This window comes from Chaetodon trifascialis, chromosome 14, assembly GCF_039877785.1.
Source record: "Chaetodon trifascialis isolate fChaTrf1 chromosome 14, fChaTrf1.hap1, whole genome shotgun sequence".
In the NCBI taxonomy this organism is placed as follows: Eukaryota; Metazoa; Chordata; class Actinopteri; order Chaetodontiformes; family Chaetodontidae; genus Chaetodon; species Chaetodon trifascialis.
In genome coordinates, this window is record NC_092069.1 from 19894334 (window position 1) to 19905407 (window position 11074).

General features: G+C 43.8%; 1 gene segment (V, D, J or C); it reads left to right on the forward strand.

The window, feature by feature from the left end:
- Positions 1-308: 308 nt before the first annotated feature.
- Positions 309-5584, forward strand: LOC139341866 (Ig lambda-2 chain C region-like). The segment is given in 4 exon segments: positions 309-346; positions 2469-2515; positions 4269-4352; positions 5265-5584. Coding segments are annotated over 4 exon segments (489 nt in total).
- Positions 5585-11074: the final 5490 nt, after the last annotated feature.

Genomic DNA, 11074 nt, shown 5'->3' on the forward strand with positions numbered 1-11074 from the left:
GTTTTGATACCTTCAGGGAAATTTGGAGAGGAAGGAAGGGGGAAATTACATCCTTGAGTCAGTGGTGGGGGGTGGGCAAGGCTCCCATATGAGTTTTCTGTCAGCAATACATAAGTCATTCCACAGGTAGAGTCAAAAAAGCCGTTGAAGATTTGGAAAAGGAAATCAGGTGATTAGAGGACAGTTTATTCACTCACAACAGCACAAACAGTCAGAGACTTCAGCAGAAGAAACAGGAACTACGGTCATTTCTACATGAAAGGGCTAAGGGGGCATTGGTCAGGTCACGGTTTATCAGTGTTAGAGACATGGACGCACCCACCTCCTTCTTCTTCAACCTGGAGAGGTGTGTCTCTCAGGCCAAGCAAATGGTCTGTCTCTGCCTGCCTGATGGTTCGGTGACAATTGATCCAGTCCAGATGAGGTAGCATGCTGTGGGGTTCTACAGCACCCTCTTTGGGAGGGAGGACTGTTGCAGTGAAAGAGCAATGCTGGATGTCGATGTCTCTCTATAGACGACCTTACTGCTGCTGTGGGACAGATGGCTCCAGGTAGAGCTCCTGGATTGGATGGGTTGCCTGTAGATTTTTATCAACATTTCTGGAGGTGTTTGGGAACTGACCTGTGGGAGGTGCTGCAGGGGTGCTCTCAGACTGGACTCTTACCCGTTTCATGTCGCCATGTGGTCCTCTCGCTTCTGCCAAAAAAGGGGGACTTGGCTCTTCTTAAGAACTGGAGACCAGTGGCTTTGTTGTGCACAGACCACAAACTTCTTTCGAAAGTGCTATCCAACAGGCTGAAAAACTTCATGGAGGTGTTGATTCACAGGGACCAGTTATACTGCATACTGGACAGATCCATCATGGACAATTTATTTCTTATGAGGGACTTATTTGACATTTGCAAATCTCACAACATTGATGTTGAGATCATTTCACTGGACCAGGAGAAGGCTTTTGACAGGGTTAACCATGGTTTTCTTTTGAGGGCTGTTGGTTTTGGTGATGGGTTTGTTTCACTGCTTAGGTTGTTGTATTGGGACACATTTTCTTTTTGCTGAAGGTGGGTGGGGGGCTGAGCTGTCCAGTGTGGGTTCGGAGAGGGATTAGGCAAGGGTGCCCCATTTCTGGCTTTTTATACTCTTTAGCCATTAAACCTCTTCTGAACAGGGTAAGATCCAGGCTATCAGGTCTCATGGTCCCAGGTTTGCCACAGCGCTCCTCATTGATGATCGGCCTACGCTGATGACATCAATGTTTTTGTCAGAGATCCGAGGGATGTGGCACTCCTGGTGGAGTGTTTAGACCTGCATGAGAGGGCATCCTCGGCTAAGGTGAATTGGGATAAGAGTGAGGGGTGTTAGTTGGGCAATGGGCTGACAGGCAGATCCCGCAGTTACCGGGGAACCTCAGCTGGGGACAGCAGGGCATGAAGATCCTGGGGGTTTATCTGGGGACTGAAGAGGTTCAGAGGAAGTGGTAACTGGGAGGGTGCTTTGGAGATGGCGTGTGCCAGACTGTCTAAATGGAAAAGGCTGCTGCCACAGCTTTCCTACAGGGGCAGGGTCTTGACCGTTAATAACTTGGTCGCCTCGACCCTTTGGCACAGACTGATAGTCCTGCCTCCACCAAGGGGCCTGATTGAAGAGGTCCAGAGGACATTTGTGGACTTCTTCTGGTCAGGGCAGTACTGGGTGAAATCGGCGGTACTGTACCTGCTGGTGTAGGAGGGAGGACAGGGCCTGGTGGACATTGAATCTTGCATCACAGCTTTCAGACTGACCTGTCTCTCTCATGTCTTCTTCTTCTCTGAGGTTTTACAGCAGCTGACATCCATGATGTTGCATTACTGCCATCTTCTTGTTTCACTCTCCATCTGTATCCAAGAAAAGCTGATAATGTGGCACCTCCCTAGATCCATCCATTCAGTCCAGTCGCTCTTAGAAAACGGAAAATCCATTTCCTCCCTTGCTCATTGTCCCCACACTCTAATATATTTCTAATGTTATCCTCCACCTGCCCTATTGTCCATAACTGTGGCATCATAACTCGTCTGTCGTGTGTAAAATTCCATTCCTGCATGATATGAAAATATGCTCTACAGTTTCAGCCTCATGACACTGATTGCAAAGGCCTGTTGGATGTTTTCCCACAATGAAAATTGTGCTGTTAAGGTTGCTTCTAATTACTGTGCTTAATTCTGAGCATTTCTAGGTGAATACAAGGGTTTTATAATATCCAGACAGGTCTAACTGGCCAAACAACAGTATCGTCAATCTTCTTATCATACACTCCCCCATCTCGTTTGACTTGGTTTCCCGTCTAGCTGAAACTTTCTTTGTATTGCGTGTCCTTCTCCAAACATATCTGCAGCACCCTTTTTGCAGGATGGCTCTCTCCATGTCCTCTCCCTCTGTCCCCTGTCTGTCTGTCCCCTGTCTGTCTGTCCCCTGTCTGCCTGCCCTGCAGGGCGTGGCTGACAGGTTGGGCTCAGCCTCCTCCTCCCATGAACGCAGGTGCACTCAATCATTCAATCAAGACTCAGCTGCAACCACAGTGAAGAAGCACCAGCTTTCCACTGACTGAATTGTCTGTTAATCCATGTGGAAGTAACTGAGACTCCTGAAGAAACGCCAAAGTATATTTCTGCTTTCTTCCCTTGACTGCTTGCCTGCCATCCTGATTCTTACTATCCTACGTGCTCAGGTGCCTTTTCCTCACGTGTTTCCATCCATGCCCTGTCAGTCTGCATCCTTAGAAAGGATTGGATCTACATTGGTCGGGCCTACTCCCCCTCAAGTCCTCCTCAAACTTGGAGGCTCATTGATTCAATCAGTTTGCTTCTGTTCTCAATCACAATGAAAGATTTTAAACCTTTCTGACCTCATGATGGAAATACAAGTGATCTGATGTATGTGTAAAATGGACATAATGGGTTTTTGGTTAAAACAATGATTGTATAACAGTTTTTGAAATGGGAAAAAAATGCATGAACGTTAATGTGTAGTTTGTGCTTGGTGAGGTTCCTGTCAGCTCTGTGTTCAGTGCTCTGTGTCAGAGTCTCTTCCTCTTCAGCAGCTGCAGTCGCTTCCTGCTGTAACAGCTCAGTGTCTCTGCAGTCTGACTGAAGGAGATTTTTGTACAGCTACAAATCACTGTGTGAACAGATTAGCACTGTTTATATAGTGGAAACTCTGACAGTAATAAACTGCTGCATCTTCAGTCTGAACTCCACTGATGGTCAAAGTGAAGTCAGAGCTGCTTCCACTGCCACCAAACCGAGCTGGTGTTCCCGAAATTAGTGTGCTTACATATTTAATTAGGAGCTTTGGAGGCTGTCCAGATTTATGTTGATACCAGTACATATGCTCTCCATTACTGTTTCTATAAACAGGTTCGCTGGTTTTACAGGTGAGAGTGACAGTGGATCCTGCAGTCGATGTCACTACTGGAGGCTGAGTCACAGTCACCTGACCGCTGCATCCTGCAGACAAAAACAAATCATTCATTTATCAGCACAAAGAAATGAGAGAAAAGGCAGCACATCATGTTTGAAATGTTGCTGAGAGAATCAACCTGTGAAACAGCAGCAGGCCAGCGTCCAGATGAGGATGGTGATGAGAGTCATGCTGCTCGTGCTTTCTGCTGTGTTGACTGACAGATGTGAGTCCTGCAGTGTTGAACTCACAGGACTATAAACCTTCTCAGTTCACTGGAGGATCAGCTGACCATGCAAAGCCTCCTCTCTATGGAAATCATCTCTTTGCAACAACACACTCAAGGCAACGTGGGACACAAAATCAGGAGAAATACTGTTTGGATTGACACCATCTATGATCTTAATGGAACACAAGGAAATATTTATATTACAAGTGCAGTTGAGGATTTAAGGACAAGTTTGTGTCCACTGTGGTTGGTATGATGTGTCTGTTTGTCTGCCTTTCATTTACTGACAGGGTTCAATGAGGATAAATAATGTCATTCACTTCTTTTTTTATGAGTTTGTAAATGATCAGAATTAAAAAAGCATGTTCATGTTCATTTAACCAAGAATCAACTGATAGAAAACTGTGAAAAAAAATGACTTTATTACAAGACCACTGTCATCGTTTGTCTGTCAGGTGCAGAAAACTGAAGAAAAATGAAAGCAATAACCTTCATTTATACAATAATTTCAATCCAGATCACTTAAAATGTTTTGCAGATTCAGAAAAATATGATTTCATTTTTGTCAGAGACTTTTTTCAGTGTGTAGATGCTTGTTGACAGTGCAGGAGGTTTTTGTACGGCCACTTCATCAGTTTGTATCACTGTGGTACACTTTTGGTGGAGGAACCAAACTCATCATTGACTGTAAGTATCACAGATTTATCATTTCTACAACATGAAAGATCAAACTTATTGTGTGAAATGAGCTGATTACATCAGAAATGATTGAAGGAGTTTGAAATGTGTATATTTATTGTTATTTATCAAACTTGGCTGAAATCGCAATTTGGCTTTCATTGTGCAAAGATTAATTTTATAATTGTGTTTCTGATAATATTAAGGTTAAATAAATGCCAAATAACTTAATTTTTTTTCTCATTTTATTTTCAATTGACTTCTTATTAGACAAAATGTGCTTGTGGAATTGGTCTGAGGAAAAGTTTAATGCTAAAAAAAATTACATCAGGTTTCTTATTTTTTACATTCAAACAGTTAATAAAATTAAATGTGTCTATAAAACAAATAAGTGAGTTTATATGTACATGCAGTCCAGCTGTAGTTTGTGTTCACAGTTCGTTAGTTTAAAGTGGTGAAAAGGAAGTGAAACAGACAGATGACAAAGTCTTTAACTGGATTCAGACATTACATTTTGAAAAACAACAAAATCATTAAATGCTTGAATTATTTACTGTCAAACATTATAAATTAGACATGAAGATTAAATTTCATGATCATTATTCTAAATATTTCTTTATATTTACACTCATGTTGCATATGATTGTCTAATTCTGAGTGATTTGTGACGAGTGCCTCAGTCGAAGATTCATCAGTTTAAATGTGAAAATGAGATCAAGTTTGAGCATTTAGTTTTATTTGTTAGCGCCTCGTTTGGTCCCATCTGTCACCTCCTCTCCTCTGTCTGATCACAGTATGGTGCACACAGCTCATCCACAGTGGTGTTAACCTCTGTCATGTATGCTCAGTGTGTGGTGTTGAGCTGTGTGTCCTACAGTGGGAGTTAATCTGCTCCTCATGTGTCTCTGCTCTCCCCTCCAGCTGGCTCCACGGTCAGGCCCTCGGTCTCTCTGCTTCCCCCCTCCTCTGAGCAGCTCTCCGGGGGCTCGGCCACGCTGGCCTGCCTGCTGAGCGGCTACTCTCCTCAGGGAGCCGTGGTGAGCTGGGAGGTGGACGGTACGCAGGTGACAGAGGGGGTCCTGAGCAGCTCCGAGGAGGAGAAGAGCGGACGCTACAGCAGCAGCAGCACCCTGAGCCTGAGCAAGGAGCGCTGGATGGAAGGAGAGCTGTACTCCTGCAAGGTCCTCCATAAGGGCCACAGCCAGACCCAGTCCCTCCACAGGAGCCAGTGTGAGGCCTAGAGGGGCCCAGGACAGGAGCTCCGTGCTGGGAGGGAGCAGGAGGAACACACCTGCTGCTCTCATCAATATGACTTTTCATGTTTGCAGAGGAAACTAAAGCTTTGTGTGACAGAGAACAACACTGCTGTAAAGTGTTGGACAACAACGACTTAGAGAGAAATGTGTGTAGCTCAGCAGCTGGATGTGAGTGTGCTTCATAACTGTCATGTTGATGGTTGATGTTTGTGCTAATAAAGCTTGAAGTGATGAACAACTTGATGAAGTGTTTGGTCTTTTATCTCATGAAGAGCAGCAAGAAATTAAAAGCTTTTATAACTTCAGCTGATTCGCTCTTGGACCTGTCCCCCCTGGCCTGACCGTCTGCTCAAATGATTGGATCTCTCACATTTGTCTGTGTTACTCTGTTGGAAAGATCATTGAACTGATTCAGCTCTTCATCATCTCCCACCTCTTTCTCTGAGTCACAGTGTTTGGGTCTGTTTCTTGATAAAAACCTCACAACTTCAGTGATTGTACAGGTTCAACAAACAAAATGCAACATGTGCGTCTCTGAGCTTTAGTGGTGATGTTCAGCTGATTTTTGTACCTTTGGATGGAGCCAGGCTCGATGGTTACCAAGACTCCAGTCATCACACAAAGCTAAGCTAAGCTAAGCGGCCACTGGCTGTAGTCTCATGATGGTCAGAGATGAGAGTGGCATCAGTCAGCAAAAATATGAACAACTTCTGACAAAGATAAATGTGTTTGTTCAAAGGAATAAATGACATGTTCAGAGTTATGTGGATTACGGTGTCAGTGGAAAGTGATGGAAAAGCAAATGATACTAATGTGTGGAAAATAAACATGAGATGTTGGTGATCATCACAATGTTAGTTTCACAGTTTCTGACATGGAATAAAAATAAAACTATGTAAATGTATAATACACAAATGTATGAGTGTGAATGTGTAGTTTGTGCTTGGTGAGGTTACTGTCAGCTCTGTGTTCAGTGCTCTGTGTCAGAGTCTCTTCCTCTTCAGCAGCTGCAGTCGCTTCCTGCTGTAACAGCTCAGTGTCTCTGCAGTCTGACTGAGGGAGGTTTTTGTACAGCCACAAATCACTGTGTGAACACTCCACCACTGTGTGCACTCTGACAGTAATAAACTGCTGCATCTTCAGTCTGAACTCCACTGATGGTCAAAGTGAAGTCGGAGCTGCTTCCACTGCCACTAAACCGAGCTGGTGTTCCTGAAAGTCGTGTGCTTACAAGTTTTATGGAGGCTCTCCAGATTTCTGTTGATACCAGTGCAAATACTCTCCAGCACCGTCTTTATAAACAGGTTTGCTGGTTTTACAGGTGAGCGTGACAGTGGATCCTGCAGTCGATGTCACTACTGGAGGCTGAGTCACAGTCACCTGACCGCTGCATCCTGCAGACAAAAACAAATCATTCATTTATCAGCACAAAGAAATGAGAGAAAAGGCAGCACATCATGTTTGAAATGTTGCTGAGAGAATCAACCTGTGAAACAGCAGCAGGCCAGCGTCCAGATGAGGATGGTGATGAGAGTCATGCTGCTTGTGCTTTCTGCTCTGTTGACTGACAGATGTGAGTCCTGCAGTGTTGAACTCACAGGACTATAAACCTTCTCAGTTCACTGGAGGATCAGCTGACCATGCAAAGCCTCCTCTCTATGGAAATCATCTCTCTGCTCTCAACACACTCAAGGCAACGTTGATTTGAATCTTTTGAATGTATCTGTAAAAGCAGATTTTTTCTTTTTCTTAATATAAAAATATTTGTGTTAATACTGTTGGATGTTTGTTACTCTTAGTGGATATTTTCTCACATCAACTGTTTTCTTGAAAAGATGAAATGTTATTCTTCAAATTTAACTTAAAGCTGCATTTTCGAAAATGTCTGAGCGTTTCAGTTTTATTTAGATTCATTGTGGTTCTGCTTGATGACTCTTGTGTTGTGTTCACTGGACCAGTTATCCTCATCATCAGTCTCTTCATCAACCCTCTGCACCTGCAGCAGGCCGTTTTCACTTCAGTCCAACTGAAGGAGGTTTTTGTACGGCTCTGAATCACTGTGTGAACACTCCACTACCATGGTAGCCAAGACAGTAATAATCTCCAGCATCTTCAGCCTGAACACCACTGATGGTCAGAGTGTAGTGAGAACCAGATCTACTGCCACTGAATCGAGACGGAGTTTCTGAGAAGTGAGTTGAGGCTCTATGTATAAGAAGTTTGGGAGCCTGTCCAGGTTTCTGAAGGTACCAACTGAGATCATAACCAATGTCTGAACTCCCTGTGGCGCTGATGGTCACAGTCCCTCCAAGACTAACTGACTTGGATTTGTCAGTCTGAGTCAGAAACTTGTTGGCAGAAGACTCTGAAATGAGGAAAGAAAAACATATTTAAAGGTATCTGAAGCAGCAGCTCAGGTTTTAAAAGGAGACAACAACAAACATGTTCAAAGCAAAAGTAAAGACGAGAGAAGCGACTGAATTTACTCTGAACATGTTGAAAATCTCTCACCCTGACTCAGAAAACCCAACATGACAATCAGAGTTATTGGCAACATCATCCTGATGCAGTTTTCAGTGTGAGTGCATGAAAACAGTTCAGACTCTCTGTGACACAAGAACTTAAAGTGTGAGGAGCAGTGATGCATCAAAGTCATGCAAATATAGTGAAGAAGGCAAACACACACCTGTTCATGTGAAACAGACACAGCAGAGGTGAGGTGGAGCCACACTTCATCATCTTGACCATCATTCAGCCTTTTATTCAGACAAGGTCACTCCAAAAGTTTGGAATTCAGGACTTTTTTATTTGTTTCTCTTCATTGTCAACGTTCCTGTTTTACGTTTGTCTTGTCCCGCATGACTTTGGTTTCATTGACAGAAGAATGGTGTCCCCTGCTGGCGAACTGCATTGCTTCATCATCTTGACGATCAATCAGGCATTAAAGGTCTTGTCTCTTGTCTGTATGTCCCTTGTGAGTCAAGTCTGTGTCTGTGTTGCTGCAGGGCGTGGCCGGCAGGTTGGGCCCGACCTCCTGAACACACCTGTGGCAATCAATCAATCAACACCCACCTGCTCACTCAGTATATAAGCACCAGGGTTCCAATCTTGACTCGTCATATCATCTTCCTTGCTGTATGGTAACGACCAGGCCTGAACATCGTGTTCAGTACTCTTGTCAGTCTTTTGTCTTGCCTGTCCATCTGCCTTCCTGACTGTTTTTTTTTTTGTTTTGTTTTTTTTTCCTGTTTGTGCTCAGGTGCCTGGCCTTCACCTGTTACCACCCTTGGACCTGTCAGCACTCAAGCTCAGTACAACAGACTCTGCCTCGTCTGAACTCAGTCTTTGCTTATTTTCATGAAACTGTTAAAACTGTTTGCTGCCACTCTCCCTCTCATTTGCTCACTTGCTCAGCCAGCACTCTTCAACATTCAACCACACCCACCTGTTCAATCACCTGGGACTCATCATCAATCAGTACGATACTTAAGCCACTCTCTTCACTTGCCAGATTGTTCTTCGCCTTCATGCAAGACTCTCCAACATTGATTGCTTTCCCGGTATTGACCTCACTTGTCCCTCACCTTGCCTGTCCTCCACATTCCTGGTCATCACCTTTGCTTTGTGTCTCTGACTACGTCTGTGTCCCAATTCAGGGGCTGCATCCTTCGGAGGATGCATTTGAAGGCCGATTATGTCATAGCCCTGCGTGAAGGCTGTCCCAATTCGTCCAAATTCGAAGGGTCCTCCAAATGCAGCCGACAAATGCATCCTCCTTCTCTGTTTTCGGAGGATGCATCGCTACTATCCTTCGTGGCCTCACATATCCCAAGATGCGTTGCACACCAATTGTTTTTTTTAACAATAGCGACCAACAGCACCAGCAGCACCATTATTATTGTTATTGTCTTTATTCTATCAAACAATAATTTTGTCTGTTGACATAACAGAAAATATGCTTTACATGTCATTTTGTGAGCAAGGAGCAGACGGAGGAGTTTATTAAATTCCGTGGTCAAAACGACCAGCTGTTTACAGGGGCCAAAAACACCACCACACTCGGATGGAGGTAACTGTTGAGGCATAAATGAATAGCCCATTTGTTCTCTATACATACTGTATTTGTATGTGAAAGTTACATAAAGGAACAAATATAATCTTTGGATCACATCAAATGAATGTTGTTTTTTTTGGGGGGGGGGGGATTTATGTCTGTCCTGATGTCACTTTTTGTGAATCTGTACATATCTGTGATAATGTGATCTTGTGTGTTTACCTTTTGTCATGCTTCACTCATGTTTAGAACAATCCTGCTGAAAATGGGATTGACAAAAAATGATTGACAGGTGCTGATGTTTTTTTTATGTTTTTTTTCTGTTTGATTACATTCTGTGTTGTTAGATTTAAATTGTTAATTAAAAATATTGTGTTCTAAATTTGCGAGGCATCCCAAACACCCTTGCCACCACAACTGGAGGATGTCCCACTCGCCAGCCAGAAGAGTAAGACCAAGGTCTCTATTGTGGCACCCCATGCGTGTCGCCTATCCTGGTGGAGAAGCTCCAGCAGCACCGCCAGGGACTCTCTGCTCAGCCTAAAATCTCGTCTGCTGTCATGATCGTTGAAAAATAATAGCAGAACAGGAACACTGATGTTTATGCAGCAGCACATCGCCCTTGCCTGGATGGAGAAAGGAGGGTAAGAACAGGAGGATTAAAGAAGAGGAACTGAATTTTAGTTGATACGACACCTCTAGTGAATGTTAAAGCTTAGACCAATAATGCTTCATTTCTCCATCTGTTACACTTTGGCTTCTCAATATGGTTCTGATGTTTAATAACACAACATTTAATAGGATATTGAATTAAGTCAGGGTTATTTACAGGGTTCATACACATTTAACTATTCAATTCAAGCACTTTTCAGATCTTGAAAAAATAGCATTAAAATTACAGCATACAGAACCCTGTAACAAGACTCATGGTTAAATGACATATATGTCAGTCCATAGTTTATATGGCTTGCGTTTGTCACTGAACGGTATCGTTTATGAACGGGTAATGTATGAACATTACTATGGGTTAAAATAGCCAGTTAATGTTACCTCCCCATGGCGCTCTCCCAGCTGGAGATAAACGAGCCGCCGGTGTCGTCTGTCGTCTGTTAAATTTTTGTCTCCGTACGTGTGTTTTTCCCGGGTTAGGAGGGAAGAAGTTATGACGTCGTGACGCAAATGCTCTGAAGGCTAGACCGTCCCATTTACCGATGGTTGATGCGGCCCACGGAGGAGCCTCCGCGTCCTCCATGAGCCACGTCCTCCGTGGGCCGCGTAGGAAGGGTCCTCCGAAGGATGCAGCCCCTGAATTGGGACACAGCCACAGTCTCTAGCCTTGCCCATTCTGGATTCAAGATTCAGTGGAACTGTTTGCTGTTTGCTTTGCCAAACATTTCCTGGATCTGTTGTTCATGAATATA